This window comes from Syngnathus typhle, linkage group LG5 (assembly GCF_033458585.1).
Source record: "Syngnathus typhle isolate RoL2023-S1 ecotype Sweden linkage group LG5, RoL_Styp_1.0, whole genome shotgun sequence".
NCBI classification, from domain to species: Eukaryota; Metazoa; Chordata; class Actinopteri; order Syngnathiformes; family Syngnathidae; genus Syngnathus; species Syngnathus typhle.
The window spans coordinates 17,689,138-17,712,276 of record NC_083742.1 but is presented as its reverse complement, the minus strand read 5'-3'; the positions used below and the strand labels follow the sequence as shown (position 1 = coordinate 17,712,276).

The 23,139-nt window shown below is 45.0% G+C and overlaps 2 protein-coding genes and 1 long non-coding RNA gene across 4 annotated transcripts in view; 2 read left to right on the top strand and 1 right to left on the bottom strand.

Moving 5' to 3' along the window:
• The first annotated feature begins 736 nt into the window (after nucleotides 1-736).
• LOC133154520 (uncharacterized) lies at nucleotides 737-4,183 on the top strand. The gene is made up of 2 exons (XR_009714483.1): nucleotides 737-973; nucleotides 3,061-4,183. It is a non-coding gene; the product is annotated as an uncharacterized LOC133154520 (long non-coding RNA).
• Nucleotides 4,054-9,993, bottom strand: snx18a (sorting nexin 18a). The gene is made up of 2 exons (XM_061279137.1): nucleotides 8,205-9,993; nucleotides 4,054-4,739 (listed from the first exon to the last, which is right to left on the bottom strand). Exons 1-2 carry the CDS (start codon nucleotides 9,631-9,633, stop codon nucleotides 4,492-4,494), a joined length of 1,677 nt encoding a protein of 558 aa, XP_061135121.1. The 5' UTR covers nucleotides 9,634-9,993; the 3' UTR covers nucleotides 4,054-4,491.
• An 861-nt stretch (nucleotides 9,994-10,854) lies between these two features.
• LOC133154505 (ADP-ribosylation factor-like protein 15) overlaps nucleotides 10,855-23,139 on the top strand; it is a 47,578-nt gene continuing 35,293 nt past the window's right edge. Inside the window, exon 1 of one of the 2 annotated variants that reach the window (XM_061279284.1) lies at nucleotides 10,855-11,228. In XM_061279284.1, coding sequence (XP_061135268.1) covers nucleotides 11,217-11,228 — 12 coding nt within the window. In that variant the 5' untranslated portion in view covers nucleotides 10,855-11,216. The remainder of the gene's footprint in view (nucleotides 11,229-23,139) is intronic. The other variant, XM_061279283.1, reaches the window with a different exon arrangement.

Here is a 23,139-nt window from a genome sequence, read left to right as displayed (position 1 = left end):
GTGACTTTGGTCAGTTCATCATCACTTCTGTAAATCATCATTAAGATCCATGTGGCTTATGCACGGGTCCTCCTTAAGGACATAAAGGTTGGTTTGATTTAAACTATTCAAAACAGATGCCCGTTGCGTGCTAGCTGGCATTGTCTCTCCTTGACATGTGCCTTCTCCAAACTCCATGAAAAGCAGTTTATCATAGTAACTGGTATGTAGCTTAAAGTGTTGGAACCTTCATCCATTCCCCGCAGATGTCTTCAAAGTAGTTTGACTCTATTTTAGTTTGGTTCTTCTGTTCATAACTTCCCTATATAGTTGTGTGAGAGTTAGGAACTATATAAACATGTTATTTCACTTTAGGATCATTCCATACTGAAGAAATGTCTACCATCACAGAGTATGCGATAAAATAATTCCCAGCAAGACTCAAGAGATAAAAAAAAAACATTGTTCCTCCTTGTTTTGTTAATTGGTGTGCTAAATGAAGCTTTGTGATGGAGGCAAGCCTGGGAGGAATGTACGAAGAACGTAAATAAACTAAAGAAGGCAAACGTGTGTTGAATATATCTTGGAGAATCGCCAGAGAGGTGGAGGCTTATTTCGGTGGGGGGGGGTCAGTCAGCGTTTTGTCTGTCGACATGAATGAGGCCTCCACCAGCGAGAGAGCGAGCGCTTCCTGTGTGAGGGCTGTATAAACAAAAGCCGCACTACAGTGTTCCAAAAATTCCAGAAGCTTCTGTCAGGTACAGGACAGGACAATTTTCCCATGATGCATTGCTGGTTAGCCAAAGCAAAAACAACACACAGGAATCCAAACATGAAACGCTACACAGACTCAATTGTGTTCCTCAGTAATTGGTTTTGTAACAATAAGCTTAACCATTTTTATTCATCTAAATTAGCGTTGCCTTGAGGTACGAGTGACCCGAGTTTTTCCAGATGCAAGCTGCCATCACCCTGATTTTGTTTGCATTGACTTGTAAGTAGAAACTTCAAATTTGAGTAAAAACTCGTAGTAATTATTATTTGTAGGAAGAGGTTTGAATCTGTTTGTTTTAAATTTGTGAAAAATTGCTGTCGAATTAAAACAGAATGACTGAATTAACGGTTAGTTTATGGCTAATGCTAACATTGACAGACATAGATTAGCATCTGTTAAATAACCATTTAAACGCCAGATATTTGAACAAGCAGCGTAGTAACACATTTAGACAGATAATATAATGTTACTCAGCCTTATAGCTACTTTTTTTTTTAAACCTCTGAAAAATTCTATGAATGCATAGAGCGACTAATATTTTGGCTACTGATGAGGCGAGGCAATAGTTAAGACATTTCAAAGAAGTGTCATGAATCCCACACCTGCAATTCTGGTTTTATCTCATTTTAAAATGCTTCCTCTTTTTCTAGGTTCATCATAAGTACTTTTATGCTTGAGTGGATATTCTGGGTGAAGCCAGCAGTTTTCAGAGCAGGGTGTTGTTGTTGTGCTGAGGTTGGTGAATGATCTCATGGGAGCGTGCAGAACGTGCCCACGTGTTTGTCCTAGCTCACTTCCTGCTTGTGTGAGGCCACAAGGAAGACGATGAGGTCATTTACACTTGGAAAGGAGAAAAGTGATTAGTACCATATTTTCCGGACTATAAGGCACACCGGACTATAAGGCGCACCTTCAATGAATGGCCCATTTTAAAACTTTGTCCTTGTATAAGGCGCACCATTAATGGATCATGTCAGATTTTTAATCCAAATCAAATCATTCTCCGTTTTATCTTTTTTATGTCAACGTCAGACGCAACAAATTACTTCATAATCACAAAATAATGATCCATAGTCTTTTTGATTCATGATTCATAGTCTTCAGCGGGCCACTTATGATTGATTTCATGACATAATGCTTTGGGGCGGTTTAAATGTAAGAATTTGGTCCATATATAAGGCGCACCGGACTATAAGGCGCACTGTCAGCTTTTGAGTAAATTTTAGGTTCTTAGGTGCGCCTTATAGTCCGGGAAATACGGTAGTTAAATCAGCTTTAAAAGAGGATATGAAAAGATGCAATGTCAAGTCAGCTTCATTTGTCAATAGTCCCATGTTGACGGCAACCATGACAATACGGCTCCACTTCCAACACCTCCGTCCGTCCTCGCTGATAACAAGCCAGCTGTCATCATGTCCTCAAACAACAGCAGATAAGCACGATGACCTTTGACAAGTTTTTAAAAATATCTGTGTGGCCCAGAGCTAAATAGACTGGTTGTCCGCTGATCTACTGTAGCACATGTACTAAAATAAGATAACTCCCACTTAGCTGCCTTCCATGAATAAGCTTAACGTGAGATGTTATGTCTGCGGGCCTGGTCTCAAAATGGAGAAAAATGTTTTCCTAAGCTTGCTAAACACATTTGGGTGCTTTCCCACAATCACACCCCCACTTCAAATGTGGCACAGCCATCCCAAACAAACCATTTTCTGGTCCCGGAGTACAGACGGACTTGAATCGGCTGAGGGAAGTCAATAATGACGTACCCATGACATGATGTGGGCTGTGATTGAGTGAGGTGCAGAAAAAGAGGTTTTGTTGGGTGTTTTTCTTGGGGAAGCAACAGGAAGTCATGTGGTGACATTGATTAGCTACTATGCTGCTTCTCGGTGCCAGCCATTGAAACGCCAGACATCCTTCCATCCATCTAGTTGGAGAGCAAGAACCAGGTTACACCCTGGACTGGTTGCCAGCTGCCACTGAGAACTCCAGTGGGCTAACTCCATTTTTTGGAGAAGGCTGATTTATAGTTTTATGGCTGCCATAATAACTGGATCAATTATCTATTGATGACTTCTATTGTGGTTTCCCTCAGATTTGAGGTTAGTCCAAACATCTATCTAACTTTCACTTCAAGAAAGATGAGAAATACTACTTCACTCGTTGGGATGCTTTTGCAAGGCTCCTCCATAAACGCCACGGCAAATTAATGGACTGCCCCTACTGTTTGAAAAGCGTAACTACATTTTTGGATTCGACTATATCACGACTATCCATCCGTTCCTATTTTATGGCTCATTTAGGATCATGGGGGAGCTGGAGATGATCCTAGCTAATGGGACCCTGGACCAGTTGCCAGCCAATGGCTCCAAGAAGATATTCGCAGGTAAGAAGGCTTCGGAGTCTTTCAAAATCCCAAAGCACAAATGATCAAAAACAATGCAGACGTGAGAGCAAATGTCCCAGCATGCATTGCGTTTCTCAAACAAGCCTCGCAGGACCTGGAGAAGCTGCAAAACAAGAACACCCATTTCCTACGGTGTTGGCAGCACACACGGGGGGGAAAAAGAGGCCTCAGGCCAACATGTGCGGGCAGGAAAGGGAAATTGGGGTTGCCAGTTCCATCCCCCATCTGACAGGATATACCAAAACGTTTTGTTTTTTTAATAAAATTAAATACACACTGGCTCGATTTTAATTTAGCACGAGCTAGGTGATAAACCGCATAGGCTACTAGTAATGCTAATTGTCATCAGCTATCAAATACGCAGAGGTGCTTTGGGTTACGAGTGACTCCACCTACTCGTTTTTCCGGAAAAGAGGTGAGCCATATTTGCCATGCGAGCCCGTGGGCATTTTGACTTCAAATCTAATTGATAGCAGAAGGTGTGAAAATGAGCGTGAAGGTTTGTCCTGTGATCGGCTGGCTACCGCTCCAGAAAGTATTACTTTCATAGAATAGAAAAAAAGGAGTACTTTTTTTGGTTCTCTACTTCAATAAACGTGAGTAATCAGATAAGAGCCCCTTATACGCTTTGCCATTTTTTTTCTCAATTAGAATATAGTAAAAAAGTTGATGTATTTCACTTATTCAATTCAGAAATGTTAAACTCATTTATTATTTAGATTTGATTGATCATAAGCTATACCTATCAAAATAAGTCAGCTTAAAATTGTGAAATAATTCACTGTGTCTAGAGGGCCACTGCTGAAATTCAACTGAAACAACATAAAATATAACTTACCGAGATGCACCAAAATAATAAAACATCCTGATATCAATTCAAACACGGAGGTGGTGTTTTCAGCCAAATACTTTAGTAGAAACAAATAAAATGTCAACATGTACAAGAGATAAATCTTTCGTGACAAAAGGAGAAGGCACATTGAGAGGACACGTAAACAATTTTGTCCGAGTGAGCTGCAGTAGTCTGGTCAAAAGTAAGGCTGAAAAAAAAAGTCCAATCGAATGGTGATTGTTTCCTGCGCGCCAAACTGGTGCCAATTACTTAAACAGAAGACTTGCGTAATATCAGGGGTGCCCAAACGGGGTGTCACATCCACCTCGCTTTATTCACTACCATCGCTATTTATCCCGCAAACATCCCAAATGCTGGTTTTAGTATAAGCAGGAGGGAAGGGGGGCCTCCAATGTGCCATGGGCCGGACGTTGGACACCCCTGCATGAACTAAACCCATTGGTCCTCCCAGCCTCCTTCGCCAGCATCTGGCCATTAATCGTACTTGTGCAGCGCCTCTTCCAGCGTGGTGGTGATCTTGCGGAAGAAGTCCATCTGCTGCGTCAGGAAGTGCTGCATTTGCGCCCGGAAGTCGCGCACGCGGATCTGGTGGAAGTGCTGGATCTCAGCCAGCGTGGCGCACGAGATGATGTTGCAGCGCTCCGTGATGCCCTCCGCCTGCGCTGCCTCCATCTTGCCCTCCTCCACGTGACGCTGACTCTCCTTCACCTTGGTAAGAGCGCCTGCATGAAGGTATCAAGACAAAAACTGTTCAAAGATTTGAATCTGGTGGGCGGGTGCTGCTGTTTTGGTCAGCAACAGGCACTTTTTAAAAAGAACCTTAGTGGCACTGGAGGGTTTTATTTGTCTTGAATAGATAACGCATTGCTCACAGATGGCTAATGTTTAACCAAAGTTCTGCGTCTCCAAGGTACAACAAACTTAACACACGTTGTGTACTTTGGAGCTACAGTCTGGAAGTTAATGTCCAATTTTGCGTCACACACATACACACTCACTCGTAAGGATGGTGAAAGCGCCATTTAAGGAAATGTTCGCCACCCGCTGCTTTTCCAAGGGCAAAACATCAGCACCGCTTCAATTTGAATAATGATGTCAGTCGGCGCACCCAAATCATCACCTCGAAATCTTTTTCCACACGAGTGGGAAGATTTCCGTCCACGGGTTCTTGTGGTGTGAGCAGATTGAGTCACGATGCTTCGCAACCTTGCATTTTCACACCAAATTCAAAAGTGGAGCCATTTCCTGTCAGACATTGCTGCGTGTGCGGCATCCTGTTGGCCAAACGAGGCTTGAAAATGTCCCGAATTCAGTCGGAGTAAATGAAAGACAAATTTGCTCTATTTAGCCCATTACGAGTAGTCCCTGGAGAAACTCACTGCTGAAACATTCTCATTGAATAGCATGAGAAAATGTGTCCAAATTGGCCAAGACAGTGCAAGCAGGGAAGGAAGCAAGGGAGGGAGGGAGGGAGGGGGTGGGGGGGCGCACATTCGACCCACCCCTCCCTGTGATGAAAACTTAACCAAAACCAAAGTGCCAATGTTTTCACACTGGCAAAAAGCGTTATTGATTAAACCTATGTATGCTGAGCCATAACGGGGATCTATGACACCCCCCCCCCCCGGCTGATTTGATGTACCGTATTTTCCGCCCTATAAGGCGCACCTAAAAACCTAAAATTTTCTCAAAAACCAACAGTGCGCCTTATAGTCCGGTGCGCCTTATATATGGACCAAATTCCTAAATTCAAACTGGCCCGAAGTATTGTGTCATGAAATCAATCATAAGTGGCCCGCTGAAGACTATGAATCATTATTTTATGATTATAAAGTAATTGGTTTCGTCTGAAGTTGAAATAAAAAAGATAAAATGGAGAATGATTTGATTTGGATTAAAAATCTGACATGATGCATTAATGGTGCGCCTTATAGTCCGGTGCGCCTTATATAAGGATAAAGTTTTAAAATGGGCCATTCATTGAAGGTGCGCCTTATAGTCCGGTGCGCCTTATAGGCCGGAAAATACGGTAATCCCTTCTTACATAATACTCAGCTAGTTGGGTGAGCGACCTGAGCAACAATCCGTATTACGCTTAGCGAGACATTTGATGACGCCTGCCGACAGGAATTGTTTTCTCACAAACGAGTCCTAAAAATAAATGTCATGTCATTTTAGCTGATCTACTGTAATCTTTATCACTTTTGAGGTTTCTCAGTGGCGTTCTTATTTTTAGCTGCAAAGAAGTCCTCACAAAAGCACCGCAGGCGCATTTGGAACCAGAAGAGCAACGAAGGACTATTTGGAATCATGCAGCATCAAAAACAAATAACACACGACATGATTTCAGAAACCCAATAAAGACTAATGTCGTGTGTGAACGAGCGAGCCACCCCTCAAGCTAATAATGAATGGACTTCCTGCAGAGGTTGCAATCAATATTGACATTCAATGAGCCTTGTTTTATCCCCTCACTGAAGTGGCCGCGTATTGTCTGGTTTCATTTCCGTTTCCGACGAAGCGCGTGGTCAAAATGTCAGCGTTGTTTCACGCGGGTCGATAAACTGAAAGGAAGGCAGCCAGGAAGCTCCTGTGGTTGGAGAAGAAATAGCACTTCAAATGACTCCAAACAGAAAACGATGGTTTTGTTTGAGATTTGAAAACAGGCCTCTGGCTGTCATTTTAACGTTTGACTTATTTGCGATGAGCCCAAGGATCTTTGGCATGTTGTCGCAGCAGTCAGCATGCGGGCCTGAGTCACCGACCGGTCGGTGTGAGGTCACGGGACGAATGATGGCTGCTCAATGGGCCCAGTGTCAAAACGGACATTTAACCATGTTACTTTGGGATTTTTGGTAGGCCAGGCCAAAGGACATTAGGAATGCGCGAGACCCTCCTCCACGCTCGAAAAACAAACGTGACAAATGAATTACTTTTCACAAAACGAAATGTCTGCTGCTGTTGCAAGTTACAGTCCCACTTTGATGTGAGGACTCCCCAATGTTGTAGGCGTCCATCTTGATTTATTTTTGTTCTTACCAGTCTGCCTCCATTCTTGCTCAATTTTAGTTTCACATGTTGAAATGTTTACACGTTGGAGACGTGCTACCCGCGCCAGAATTGTAGCGGCTCAACGTGGAAACCGTAGGATGAATGATTAATGTCTCATCCGGCCGTCGTATTTATCTAAAGTCAGGCATGGATGGAACATGGCATGGCAAGGATTACTTCACATTATCCTCTTAGGTTCGACACTACATGTATGTTTTCTCCAGTGATGGCTGCAAGATGTAAATATGCTGCAGCACATTAACCACATTGCAAAAGCAGCCACGTACTTACCGTATTTTCCGGACTATAAGGCGCACCGGACTATAAGGCGCACCTTCAATCAATGGCCCATTTTAAAACTTTGTCCATATATAAGGCGCACCGGACTATGAGGCGCACCATTAATGCAATCACAATATACTAACTTGAAATAGTGAAAAAAATAACAATATATCAATAATGTTAATATCACACAACACATTTGGCCCGCGGGCCGGAATTTAGTCCATATATAAGGCGCACTGGACTATAAGGCGCACTGTCGGCTTTTGAGAAAATTTGAGGTTTTTAGCTGCGCCTTATAGTCCGGGAAATACGGTACTTAAGGTAATGCGCGCATGTGTGTGTGTGGCCAGCGGGGGATTTGTGTAAGTCAGGCCTTCCTGTTGTCAAGCAATTGTGGCTTTATTGCAAGAAGAGCCGCGTACATCCTCCTCGACAAACTGCGTGTCATTGTGTCTTCGGCAAACAATGCTTCCTCTCACGACGCGACCACGAATGAGAACAAGCGAGGGTTCACTTCCTGTGGGATGTTGACCTCCAGCCACTTTCTGCGCAATGGTTGGAACGCATCAATGAGCATATGTCGCTGCGAAAGCTCCAAGTACTACTGCCTGGGGAGAAAAGTGACTTTACGTTCAATTTGCGCCAAGAGAGTCTTTCAGCTGTTTCGTGCCACTCCCAGCTGAAGTTTACCATCATACAAAACATGTAATTGAAAGCCAAATCACATAGTTTAGCCTTTTGGTCTGCTAGCTTGATGCTAATTCTGAATAGCATGTGTGTTATAGTTCTGTAAGCCTTCAAGCAACAGAGCGAAGACAAGCAATGCATGATGATTATTTCTAGTGTGTTACCTTTCTGGACGTGGATGATGTCCGGGTAGTTGGCCAAGTGTCCCTGATAAAGCGCTAACAGGTCCATGATAGGGTCCAGATCCTTGTTGGGCTGCTCTGCAAAGTAATCCCCGATGGATTCAAAGGCATCGCCCGTGAAGGAGATGGCCTGGTTGAGTTCGGCCGAGTAGCCCTGCTGGTCCATCTCAAAAGACTGGCCGAGGACCTTGAAGGAGACGCCCATTTTGTGGTACTCCTTCCGGAAGCCGCTTATCTGCTTGCGGGCAAACTCTCCCACGGTGGCGTTCAGTTGCAGGGCGCTGTCGTCCATCCTCTTGGTGAAGGCCTTGAAGCCGTCGATCTTGCTCTCCACCTCCTGGAAGTCGAGCGGCGCCGCCGGCGTGCTGATGGTGAGGAAGAAGTTGGCGCCCACCATCTCGTCCTTCTCGGCCTTCCTCTTGCCCATCTTCCAGGCCTTGTCGTCCGTGCTGCAGGTGAGAAAGTGCTGGAAGACGTCGCAGCGTGCCAGCACCGGGTGGCTGGTCATGTGGTTCATCCACCAGATGAGGCCCTTCCGCCTCTTAGAGATGAAGTCCTCCTCAAAGCGCCCCGTGGCTTGCTTCTCCGGGATGTGTGGCACCGAAATGACGGGGAACTTCTCCACCAGCCGGGCGTATAGCCAGTCGAAGTGCTTGTAGCGCCGGTTCACCTGCTCCTGGGTGTGCGTGGGCGTCAGCTTGTACGACATGTACGACTTCATCCCTTTGAACTTGGTCTGCTTGGTGGGGTCGTCTATGGTGCAGGCGAACGGGTAGGGGTTCTCCTGCCACTGGGGACCGTGCGGGCCCATCACCACGCAGATCTTATCCCCGTCCTTCACGAAACCTGCCGCCTCGCCCAGCACGAAAGCCTCTCCTCCGGACTTGACGAAGGTGGAGAAGCGGTTCAGGTTCCGGCTCACTGTCGCCGAGCCCTTTGGGTGCTGACCTCTCGCCATGGAGGATGTGGACAACCTGTAGGTGGACGCCCCGTTGCTTTCCAAGTCCCGGTATCTGCTTCCAGCGGTGCCCGGCTCGTCCGCCACAGTGGAGCTGTCATCCCAGTCGTCATCCCAGTCATCGTCGCTGCCTGGGCTGGGCTGCTGCTGGGAGATCTGTTGCTGCGCGGGGCGCGGGAAGGAATGGTCCACTATCGCCGTGGATGATGGCACGTTGGCGTAGCGGGACTCGGGTTGCGTATCGACGGACGTGTTGTTATTGTTCCCCCGCAGAATCTCCACGTAGGAGGCTGGGAAGAGCCCCCTCTCGCCTTTACTATTCGTGCCCTCCAGCCAGCCATCGATGTCCTGCTCGCTGTATAAACTTACGAGCTCGTTCTCGCGCACCGACACCTCACCGGGATTCTCCGAGTTAAAGTCGTAAATGGCCCTGGCCTGGAGGAGCGCCGCCATGGTCGGAATGAAGCAGGGCGAGCAGTAGAAGGGGGCGGCGGGGTACGATCCGAGCGGCTGGCCGGAGCCCGTGGGGTTAGAGAGCAGCGCAGCGGGCAGTCTCAGCGAGGAGCGAGGTCCCCCTTTCAGCCCACCTCTAATCAAGTCCAAGTCCGTATTCACGCTTCTTAAAACGGCATGCACCCTTCTTAGCCCCAAAGACTGTACAGTAGAATAAGCGTTTTGGTCTGCCGAGGGTTGGCTGCTCCTCGCCTCCGTATTGCGTTCGATCCTCTTCGGACGATGCCTGATGCCTGCTTGGAGCTGGCGCCCGCGCTGGCGGTGGCGCTGCTCAGCAACAGCAAGTCATCCAGGCTGTGTAATCGAAGGCGGAGCTGTGAGCCCACTCACGCCACAAGACAGCAATAATCAATCACCCCCGCCACATCCAAAACGTTTCTGCCACCAAAAAGAGAATATCATCCTTTATAAAATATTCTTTATGACAAAAATTGGCGACCCCCTCCAAGTCCGTTGAGCCTTCTTTAATGTCCTTAAAACATTTGTCATTTATTAATTTGTCCAACATAAACCATTTTGTAAGGCTCGCGCAGGGCAAATATATCTACTTAACCATAGGTAACATTTGCTAAAAGACAAGAATGTCAATAATGCTGATAACGTGTATATGTCTATAGTGGCATACCTCAGATAGACACTGCCATCTTGTGGTTATCTGTAATATTGCATTCGTTGTATTTACTACATACTGTTTACTTATCCACTACTACAATCATTAAATGATTATATATATTTTTAGCCTGCTTGTTTAATTGCCCAATCACAACAAAGCTAAATATTCGTCACTAAATGATGAAAAAACTCGGGGGAAGAAACAAGAGAAGCGTTTTGAGTACCAAAGGTAGAAATGCGAGTGTCGGCCCATTTTACCATGACATGGACTTTGTACTGTCTGTCAAAGTACTTTGGATGTCATCTTCCTACCTGTGTGGGTACAGTATTAGGTCAAAGTTCACCGTAGATAAAATATTTTAATTGTATTGTTTCGTTCAGCTCATACTCACATTACACTTACATGTGCTGGTAACCATTTCCTTGAATACAAATAAATAAAATGATTTTTTTAAAAATGCTTGCAATTCTTTCTCTTGCTTTCCTATCAAATCACAATATCGTCGCCATGTGGTTGATCACGTGATCACGCTCCGTGACGTCACCACAGAGGCTGAGTCGATTTCCTCATCAAGCCAACCAACCGGAGCAACAATCCAACCGTTCCACTGTGCGGGACAAAAAAAAGAAAAAAAGCTGCGAGTGAGCTCGAGTGCGTCCTCTAGGTGAGGAAAAAGCCTTCAGATCGATTAGCGTTACCCAGCCGGGACGTCGCTGCCTAGTTTCGGCGTGCTTACAGGCGGAGGAGACGGTGAAGCAAAGCCCCGAGTGCTAGCCCTCTGAAGGCTGTTTTTCTACACCCTACTGTGGCTTGTCGGAAGGCGACGTGTTGCCTGGAAGCTCATTTTCCAACATTTTGAACATTTTCCTCCAAGTCTGATCGTCTTGCTGGAACTGCACAGCGGCTGTACATGGATTATCTGGTGAGTACATTTGTCAAAATGGAGTGGCATTGCTGCTTTTCTATCCCCCGTGCAGTTATGATAACGCTTTTTTGACATTGCTGTCGTTTGTAAGAGGGCTCGCCCAAGTATGCTGGCTGGAACCCACAGGGGGTCCTTATGCTAATGAGCTAACCAAAACATTCAGCGTCAAAAGTGTTCCAAGGTATCAGGTCATACGTTTGCTGCATGCTGGATTTGAGGAAAACTGTGGATCGAATCTTGATCTAACTCCCGAACCAGCCCCTTGTGCTCTGTTGTTTACATTTCTTCTCAGTGCAGTGAGATACGTGCATAATTAACTAGTAGAAATGCGTGGAAATGGTGGATTGGCGTACAAGGAAACTTCAGAATGATTCCAGGGCAGGGGATGGAACCCACCACTCTTCTTCCACCGAGTCAATAATCTGTTGAAACCAAGGAAAATAATAATAGACATTGTTGTTGTCATCGTTAAGGGTGGGAAGATGCAGAGGATGTTGGCCACTCATTGTTGTCAGATAGCAAGCAATCTAAATCTTTGTGATGCCCATCCATCTATTTTCTATTAGGCTGGTCCTCATTTTGGCTGCGGGTGAGCTGGAGACTAGCCCAGCAGACTTTGGGCGAGAGGCGGGGTACATCCTTGACTCGTCGCCAGTCGGTCGTAGGACAAATATAGGCAGTTTTCAAGAAAATCGGATTTTACACAATGAGATGTGTTGAGAAGTATGCAAAGTACCAGGGAGACAGACCTTGTTGCCAATCTTCTTCATGTGCGGAAGAACTGAAACTGTTGATAATAAAGATTGAGATGTTTTTTTAAATTGATTAAAAACCCATTTTTTGTGGAATATTTGATATGTCCCAGACACATCAAGACTCCCCCACGTAAATTGAGTTGAGACCCCTGCTCTAGTGCTTTTGGGCTCCCTGGTATTCGCAAGAATCACTGCCAAAATACTGTTGCCTTGTATTTCACGTTTAGTGTTTACCGTTTTTTTCCATGTATAATGCGCCCCCATGTATAATACGCACCCTAAAAATGGCATGTTGATGCTGGAAAAAAGCCTGTACCCATGTATAATACGCACCCAAATTTTGACTCCTACTTAAGTCCGTGAACGTAAAATTATTTCAGAAAAAAGATCATCTTTGGGAACAACCGGATGTTATTCTGCCGGTCAGTATCACTGCGCATGCGCTAGCATACTCAATAGCGAAGAAATGTTTTGGATTTGTGTAGGATACATTGTGACAGCAAACGAGCAGGTGATCTAGCAAGCGTCTGATACGAGAGCATTGTGTTCGTATGGAGCGTGTTTGAAGTGAACAGCAGAGAAGAAAGCGCATCTGTAATGGCGGCCTCCGTATCATATCCGGATTTTAAAAAATATATATATATTTTTTTATTTTTGTACCCATGTATAATGCGCACCCCAGATTTTAGGACAATAAATTAGTTAAATTTTGCGCATTATACATGGAAAAAAACGGTCATTTATATATTTGAGAATTGTTTGTGTCCAAACATACATTTTAGTCAAATACAACATACACAATAGCGAACACAGTGAAAATAACAAAAGATTTTGTTTTTCTTCTGACATGGTGGTAAGATCCCAAGTAGCAAATACTGTGTTGTTGTATGGAGAATTTAGAATTTTTCCTGGGCAAAGTATTAAAAGGGCCACACGATGTTGCAGTTTGCTGCTAGCCGTTGCCACGATACAGCTTTTTGAAATTCCAAGTCCACCGAGCGGCCCGACACGCCCTGGCAGCGCACTGGACGCTTGTCCAGTGCGAGAGGGAGCCAGCCGATGACGGTGCGAAGTACGACTAATCGGGAACGTTTGCACGCTTGATTCACACCACTGGCGTTTCATCGCATGATTTGTGCTCACAGTCCCCAGGCGATGATTTTAAAAAGAGATGGAAGCACATTATTGATCTGCTCCACAACCTTCTGTACTTCTTAAAACATGCAGAAAATAAATAAGATAAGAGCGCTTAAGAGTTTGTGATGTCTTTTCTTCAGTCATTTTTGCCCTTGATAGTTAAACCATAAAGCCATTCAGTAATCCATCCAACCCCAATTTGAGGCACACTACAGTAAATGGATAACGCCTCCGTTTAACTTTGAACATCCACGAAGGAAACAAGGCACGATAGTTAAATGCTTTCCAGAGGTCATTTATTTTAGCCACATGACTGCTCCTTGTATTTCAAGGTGAAATCTTATGCTCGTCCCATAAACTGCAGGTATGCTTTGCTCCAAAAAATTCATCTAAGGTCCAACAGTTAGGTCAACCTCCAACGTATTTATTTGTCACAGCATTTTTAGCAATAAAGGCAGGGGAATAAACAAACAAACTTGGGTGTATGACGTGGAGCATTCTTAAAGTCAACCCCAACATTTTCTTTACAAGATACCGTATTTTCCGGCCTATAAGGCGCACCGGACTATAAGGCGCACCTTCAATGAATGGCCCATTTTAAAACTTTATCCTTATATAAGGCGCACCGGACTATAAGGCGCACCATTAATGCATCATGTCAGATTTTTAATCCAAATCAAATCATTCTCCATTTTATCTTTTTTATTTACACTTCAGACGGAACGAATTACTTTATAATCATAAAATAATGATCCATAGTCTTTTTGATTCATGATTCATAGTCTTCAGCGGGCCACTTATGATTGATTTCATGACACAATGCTTTGGGCCAGTTTAAATTTAGGAGTTTGGTCCATATATAAGGCGCACCGGACTATAAGGCGCACTGTTGGTTTTTGAGAATTTTTTAGGTTTTTAGGTGCGCCTTATAGGGCGGAAAATACGGTACATCGATACGTTGTATGTGCCCCCCAACAAGTCAAAACGTGACATTCTTTTTAATATTGTGTTTGTGAAATTTGAGTTAAGCTGCAAAGTTTTGATCCATCTCAGAGGGCCGCGGCCATTTTGCCACTTGCTGGCGACTGACAATGACATCACACTTGCCAGTTCACAACCAATCACGGCTCACCGGTGGCAATCGACAATAGCTGTGACCGTGGCTTGACGGCTGAGCTGAACCAGCACCTTCTTGAGTCCCCACGCGCCCACTGCAAGCTCCAGTCTTCTTTTGTCCTCCTCACACACAAACCGATACATACATCTAGGTTGGACATTATGGAGTGCGTGGGTGTGTAATGGTGACTAATCCAATTTGTGTTCTTATTCTGGATTTGTAGTTGTCACCGAGCCCCTAATCTCCGTGGCAAGCTCTCGCTCACCGTTCCTCCTGATTGTTTTATTTATTTTGCATTTGTCATGAATGAAAAAGGCGAGTAAACACAAGGGAAGACGCCAACCAGGCAGCCCAGCGCCGGACTCGTGATCATCGTCCATCCATCCATCCGTCCGTCCGTCCCTCCGTATCCATCCATTCACTCACTCAGGGAGGCTTGGCTTGTTGCCGCGGGTTACGCCTGTTGCTGAGCGCAATGTCGGAGCACATGCAGGTCTCCCTTGCCTTGTGCAGAATCGGACTTTACAGGGTAAGAAAGATTCCTAAAAAAGCTACGGTTGTCGCATCAGGTGGATTTTGTGATGTCGGGCGTCCTGGCTCGTTGTGAATTTGGGGATGTTAGCTTTTGAAGCAGGCAGGCCAACTCCGGCTGCTGAATGGAGCCTTTGCTGCCTTTCATGTATGCCTGAGGAGGAGCCAGGAGATGTTCGACCGACCGACCGAGCTTCTAGCTGCTCGCTCCTGTTATTCCCGAAAGCAAGGGGGAGGAACCTTAGCCGTTTGATATGCCACCACGGGTCTTCTATAGCCCACTGGCTCTCCATCGGTGCCTTCAATCGATCTGGAAAATCAGTTAAAAAACGAGAAATCATTGGACCAATTTCAATTGAACGCGAGCCTCGTAGCACCTCTCGTCTCGCACATGACTCACCCCCCTCAGTCGCAGCACAGACGGATGTTGCCTTATTATTCCGAGGCCTCTCTCCGTGTCGTGTGCGTGGGCGGATGCGCTCGGTAAAGTTGACAACCTCCGAGGCCGCTTGTAGTCGTCCTCTCGGTGGGCGCTAGATTTGACTGAGCCGGTGGTTTGGTAGATGATGTGCGTTATCAGTTGTTGCTTTTTTTCATTGTGATTGTCCCGTCGTGGGATGGAAATGGGTTTTGCCATCCCAAGTCAGAGTCACGTAATGCGCAGGTATTATTTTTGTTCGCTTGCGGTCACGTTGTGAGTGTGTCGGGATAGGTGAGTGACGTGTGTGTCAGTCAACGAGATTGTGATGAAACGAGTGTCTGCTTGTTACCTGGCCAACTGTTGCCGGGTTGCGGGCTAATAGTGTTGCCACTACATTGTGCCGGCCGGGGATTGTCGACTTGCTCTTGTGTCAGCAAATTGTGTGTTGCAGTTGACGGAGAGCACTTTTATCTTTGTGTTTACGTGTGGGACATTTCCAAACAGCCTCAGTCCTTTCCAGATTGTTTCCATCCCGCTGTGGCGCTTATGTGCTACTTCATTTCTCTCTGTCTATACTGAATATTGAGGTGAACAGCAACTGTGCATAATTGTGGTCAGATTGTATTCATTCGCACTCCAGCACACTTATCTTTACTGGGCATTAAAAAAAAAACATCTTTACTGTCTTCAGTGGTTATTGTTAACTTTGCTGTGTGACCGTCAAACATCCTTGTTATGACTTGGCAAGTTGGCACAACAAGTTTTTGGACATGTCTGGCCTCCTCCTTTTTAGTTTGATCTGCAATCCGGTCCAGTCACAATGTTCACTCCAAAAGTGTCACGTTGAAGTATTTTTTTCACTACGTTGTGTAACTGTCAAACGAACGTGCCTTTCCCATTCCGCTGCTTCTGTTCCGAGTGGGCTCTGTCTGTGGAATTTCTCACAGCCGCTGTGGCTATAAAATCCCTTCGCCTAATAACACCAATGCATTTGATATTTCAAACTAGAGATGCACCGATCCGACTTTTTCAGTTGCGATACCGATACCGTGGCTTTGCGTATCGGTCGATACCCGATACCGATCCGATATTATGGTTGACTTAACAAGCTACATAACTCTACATGTAGAACAGAAAAGACCAAAGGCAATGGCATCAGGCAGACTACACAGTTCTTTGCTCTAAATTAGGGGTGTCCAAACTAACGGTCCAGTTTTTATTGGCCCGCAGCAAATTCTGAAAACATAATTGTATATGGCCCGCACAAGAAGCTTGAGCTCAGCTTCTCAGTTTCCACACTAGATGGAGCCCGCCACACAAAGCGTTTGACGTCCCATTAACACCCCCCCGGAAGAGAAGCGAACACGCAGCGTTTGACATCCGATTAGCCTCCGCCCCCCCCGCCCCCCCCGCCCCCATTCGGGAGAGAAGCGAACGCGCAGCGTTTGACGTCCCATTAGCAACCCGAAGAGAAGCGAACGCGCAGGGTTTGACGTCCGCTTAGCAACCCGGGGAAGAGAAGCGAACGTTCGCTCCGTGTTTGCGTTTGTTTAGAAAACTCTCGTGGCATGCGGCACACGTGCTGCTGACGTATGACGTAGCCCGCGTCCCAATAGATTAAGGAAAGTATCGGCTCACAGATCGGCTGCATTTTCCAATACCCGATCCATCTATTTTGTTGATATCGGGGCCGATATCCGATCCAGATATCGGATCGGTGCATCTCTTATTCAAACCCAAAGCGTTCCATCGAGATTGCACTCAATTTGGTCCGATTCTCAAGGGGTTAATGGGTGCCTATCAGGCACGTGGCGGTCACTTCATTATGCCATTAATGGGGTGGAAAATGAGCCCAGCACCCTCCCTACTGGAATCCGACAATCTCAAGGCTTCCCTGAAAAACAAACCCAGTGGAGTGTGCAAAGCGGAATGGCCCGATTAAAGCGAAATTTCACCCCGGAAATTGCACGTGGCGGCGGCACCTTAAAGCTGCTCCCCAAAGTTAAATGAGGACATTTTTTACGATGCGTATCCTATCTCACGTTTTGTCGTTGTAATCAAACGAGACGGCTAATTCATATCGTACTTGTGAGCGAATCGAGCAGTGAGTTCATAAATATTGCAGGCAGTGTTACTGATTTATGCACTTTAAGATTACTCCTGTAAATAAAACAGAACCGAACTAGGGCTGTCGCTATCAAATATTCTTCCAATCGTTTATCCTGTGGATTATCCCATCGATTAATTGGATAAAAAAAAAAAGTATTATCAAAACAATCCTTTTCTGGTTGTACTCTACTCGCTGACCTTGTAAGCTAAACAGTGACTGTAAACATTTTTGTAATGTGTTTTTATCAAGAGCTCGATTTCCCGTTGCATCTCACTATTGCGCTTCAGAAGCCATGTGGACGACAAACAGCCTCGTGTTTACTGTGGAGCAACTCGGGAAGTGCTATTTTCGGCTCCCTTATCGGTATTTGGCGCAATCCCCTCATCTTATTATAAGACTTTATCTTAAGGTAGAATGACATGAACTTTGAACGTGTCAGAAGTCTACACTGTATACATCAAATATACACAGGTGTCTTTAGGTTGGGGTTTATATTCCCATAGCTGTAAAACTGAGCCTTATATTTGCAACCTGCTTCCGTCCTTTTCTAAAGCAGGATGGGAGCAGCCGAGCCGGGCGGGCGGGGCGGCGCTTGAAAATGTTGATTGAAAAGGTCACTCGCTCGCTATCTCGTATTGGTTTCCTTCAACCTGAATGCCGAGCTTTACTGCTTTGTTTTGTTGCGTCGAGGCGGCTTTTCGGAAGGAATTCTGGTCAGCCTGTTTGGGAGACAAAAGGAGTACTTCCTGTTTGACGGCTGACAAAAGCGGGCCGTATCGCCTCGGCCTTTTGTGAACTTTGTTTACCAGGAACCGGGGCGCCACAATGTACGCGTTAAAGTGAGCAGCAAAATATTCCGTGATTTGCAAATCAAATATGATCATTCGAGCAATCTGACAAAGTGCCACGTTACACTCCAGTAGGGTCCCTTTGAGTTGACACGGAACAATCGGAACAGATAAGCCGATTGCCGCCACTTTGCGTTGATGAACCGACAAGTTTCTGGCAGGTCATTTCGTATAAATGTCTGCTTCGGTGATATTCCAGATATTGTCGTAAGCCAGAAAGAGATAAACGACTCCGAAAATGCTTTGTTAAGGAGTGACACGGATGTGGCAATAGGTCCATTCGATATCTGAAAACGTGTCGATCAAATACATCTCTGCCTAGCATCTCTCTGATGCTAACACTCCCTCGCCCGACATGCTTGGGTCGTCGCTGAGCTTTCCACACCTCTAGTGAGAGGTGCTAGCCGACAGTTAACAGGCTTCTCACTTGGTCCTATATCAGAAACTCCAGTCTAAAGAACTAAAAATCGTTTTTTTATTCAGCAAAAATAGCCCTTTTGAATATTGAACTTTATGAAATCATACAATAATGACACAAAGACCATATTAAGTCGATGCCTCATTTAGTACAGACGTATCGATATGCATTGACGACTCAGTTCCTTAGGAAGATGCAGTAAGTTGCTCCTCACAGAGGATAAAGAATGCAAATATTCTGTCAACATGTGTTGCTGCACCATTCAATTGCTTGAAAGATCCCAAGACAACAATGCTAGTCATTAGCCTGTCATTAAGATGAGCTTGTAACAAAAATGATGACCTTTTGGTAAAATGAGTTGGTCCTTATATGCTTTTGTTTTAACATGTGAAGAGGCGTCTTTTTGCGCGAGTCAAAAAAGAAAAAATTCCCACCGAGCTCAGGGCCCGAAGCGTCTTGTCATATGCTTAACCAGAGATTATGGTGATAAGCGAGCGGGTCCAAGAGTCCAATAGTATGTAATCCAAGTCTTGGGGCTTCTTTTAATTTGTGCTCTTTTTGGCCGCCAGCCATTGCCGGAAGTCTTGTGACTTTTTTTTGCAGTCGTGCATCAGATTGGATTCATTTCTTTAAGAATTTATTTCTTTTGGGTGACAGTTGGCTTGCATAAACAACACATTGGTGTTGCAAACTGATTAGGAATTCAGCAAATGTGCAGGGCAGCTTCACAACACAGATAGTGCCTTCATATATGTAAACTGTTTGATTGAATCTGGTAAACATAAATTTTTTTTGCACAGCAAATCTGCTTTCTGCACTTTGTGGCATTCTTGTGATCAAGTCAAAAACACTCAGTCCATTTGTGCTATATTTGGAGGAGCAGGAGGATTATGGATTAATGTTCATTTGTGGCAGACACACAAAAATATGAGATTAAATTTTGGTTCAGATCTTCTTATCCAATCCGCATTAATCTGACCCACACATGGAAATAGTATCTCCAAAAGCCGAATTCAATCAAATATGGAATTTGGGGCCATTGCATAGTCATTATGAAATATCGGCAGGTTATTACCAAAGGGAGTCCAACTTGACAATCATGCTCCAATTACTATTCCTGACAGCTCTATTTTCAATAAAGATGCTGTTCGGTCGGGGTCCCAGAAAGAGCAATGGCGCCCTCTACTGGTACGTTCCTTAAAAGTTTTAGTTGTCCATCAATGGTGCGTATTTGATTTGTTTAAGCATGTTTGCATGACGCCAAACTGTTCTTGAAAGCAGCTCTCATCATGTCATGGGTGGAAAATCTTGCAGTTATTCAGTGGAAATGCAGGATGGCTTGCTCCCAGATTTATTTTGTGATTTGGATTTTTCAGATTGACTTATTTAATTTCACAATTAGAAACCCAACAAGCAACAAAATAACTCGTCCATTTTCTGTAAATTTGTTCCCCTTTTGAGTAAAGGGTGAAATTATTTCTTTTGTCCTCTGGGTGGAGCCAAATAGTTGCTCATTAGGTGTCGAATCAGGCAAGTCAACTCTAGTGATGACACGTTTCTGTTCCTTGCAAGCTCATCATCGATTTGATTGATTCCTTGCCCGAGCCGATATATATATGACGGAGTTTTGTTTTCATGAGAAATTGGAAAACCGTGCGGCCACTTCATGGCAGATTCAAAGTGGAGTGTTTTCGTGCTATCTGAGACGGACGGATGTGTGGCAACCGGCACATCAAAGAGGCCCACATTTCAGTAAAATCACGATCTAGTTTTATTGTACGCAGCCCTTTGCACCTCTTAAAAAAATAAAAAAAAAGTTTCTGTGAACAGTGGCCAAAACATGTTGAAACAATTGAAGCATTTATTATAAGGCTTTGTTTGCCTGGACTCCATTTACTTGATCACATTAGAGGTCACTTTAATGTGCTTTTTAGCAAATCTGGCGCCGTTCATGTGCCCAAATCTTGATATGACGTGTCCGCCGTCTGTGTTTTACGAAAGATACAAGCACTAATAAAAAAAAAAAAAAAAAAAAAAAAGAGCGTTTACATTTCAGCGTTTGTGCAACATTTGAGTCGGTAAGTTCCAAAAGTGCCTCATGATCTTTAATGAGATGATCATAGGGTGTAAAACCAAGATGGCCTGTAAATCTTTTGGACTCCACCTTATGCTAGGTTGACATTGTTTGACTTGAATGTAACCTTTGATGACATCTGACAATGATTTGAGCTCATAGAAAGTCTGAACATGTTGTTTTTCGTGTCAATCATACGGAGGTCGGACCGGGAAAGTTGAACTATGCCGCATCCCAATTTGCCGTGTGACGGATCGTGGCACAGTTGGCCTTTGTTCCTTCCTCTATTTCGACTCAGTAAATGTTACCCTCTGTTTCTTACAGAGGGAAACATTTACCGTCGGATATGAAGTTTCCGACTAGCCACGGTTGCTCTACTTTCATGTGCCCATCGGCCTTGGATGGCACCTTTTTCCTGGTGCCCAAGCATCTTTCTGCCAAAGTCATGTCATAATATCAGCACAACACTAAAAGTAAGATTTTCTTTTTTTTCTTGAATCATATATTTAACTATCCTAAACTGCACATGATCCTGCAACATCCAGTAGGTGGCGTCCTGATACAGGGAAAGCATCACATCAAGCAAAGTAGCGCCATTGTGACCACAAATAATGATCAGATTGATTTTTCTTCTGTGCTCATATAATCTATACTCTGGACATTGAAAAAAAGTCTGGAAAAACATCTTAGTTCATCAACAGCACGGAATGACTCTGGGAGAGGGTCACGTGGTCATTGGATAGTGGTGTGAAATTTTGTGTTTGGAAAATGCCCTCGCACATGTCACGCCGTGATGTCTGCGTGGCTCGCTGCACCACCGCATCGGTTGTTCTTACGTCTGGTTCTCATTTTCCGATTACGTAAGTCGATTGTTTGTGAGAACAAAGCAGTGGGAAAATCAAGTCAACAACAGGATGATTCCGAAAATGAATGGAGGGTCTCCCGTCAAAAAAAAGAAAAGAAAAGAAAAGCGATGCTGCTTCTCCATGCGTCAGAGGGCCCCCGCAACAGTTGCCTAATAACGTACCCGATCCAAACGCCGAGATGCATTGGATTCAACGAGTAGACCCAAGTGAGGGGCCCGAGGCGTGCCGTTATTAATTACCGCCGGCGTCAGAGTTAGGAGGCCATTGACATCACGTGTGCGGAGAGGCAGAAGAGCAAAAGGCCCGTCATGACCGTCAGCCTAGACAAAGGGCGAATTTGGCTGTCATGCCCACTTGACTGTTTGGATGCACTTTTTTGACCTCATTTTTGTTTTCGGAGAGGCGCCCGTGCCCTCCCGCGCGCCAGGTCTCGCTGAGGAGAGCTTTCAGCCTCACCCAGCGAGAATCTTCCGGAGGTTCTTTGATGGCAAGAAAAGCCACTGGAGACCTCAGGGGCCTCGTCGGCCTCCATTTATGTATGGGCGGGCGCCATAACCCGTTTTGGATTCTTCTTGACAAGGAGTGAGTGAGGAGCAAAGGTCATGTATGAAAGGCGCGTATGTGGGATATGGTGGGTGGTACATTTTGTGTATGTGAGGAGGCAATGAAAGGGTGAGGCCACGGACTCCTACTGGCTCTCCTCATTTGCATAATTAACTGTTGACACTAACCGTGCTTAATGAAGAAGGCCCATTGAAGTCATCGGCCAGCCAGCCCCTGGGAATGAGACACGGGCTCCTCCGGCAAAGGTTAAAACAATGTGTCTGCTTGCTTTCTGACAAAGACTCTGAAACGACCTCCCAATTTCCCACATACTGTCACATCCATTATGATTGTTACGCTCCGCAATCTAACACAAACGGAGTCTCGACCGCATTGTCCGCCGGACGTGTGTTGCGAGCGAGCAAAAATACTTTGGGGATGTCTTATGGGATGGCTCGCATTCCACATTTTAAAGCCTCCAAAATAGCCGCTTATGTTTCTTATCAGTGGTGTTTGTGTCTGCCTAATTGCTTACAGTGCAGCCACAGAAGTTTCTGCTAATGTTTTAGCAAGGAAGCTTTTAATCGAGATGTTAAGTCATTCCATGGCGATTTTGTCTGTGGCACAAATCACGTGCAGGCTTTCCCACAGGATTGAAAGACAAACAGAGGAGCTCCTGTATTGCGTTTAAATAGTGGAACGGTCACCATATCTGGCACGTTCGACTTTGTGGAGTCCAGTTGTCTCCATTCAACCTTTGCCTCGTGACCTTTAGGGCGGAGCCAGGGGTGTCAAAGTCATTTTTGTCGTAGTCAGTTTCCTTCGGAGGGCCATTATGACCATTATATTATATACACTATAGGCTACACAACAAACTGATAACTAGTTTTGAAATCACAGACTAGTAAAAACTGTTCACATTTTTTAAAAAGATGATTGGTAATAAAGATTGCCAGCAGTATCTCTATTTTTATTAAAGTCAAGACAATTTTAGTTTGATGCACAATTTGTCTTTGCGGGACACATAAAATGATGTGATGGGCCTTATCTGGCCCGTGGGCTTTGGGTTTGACACCTAGAAAGAAAAA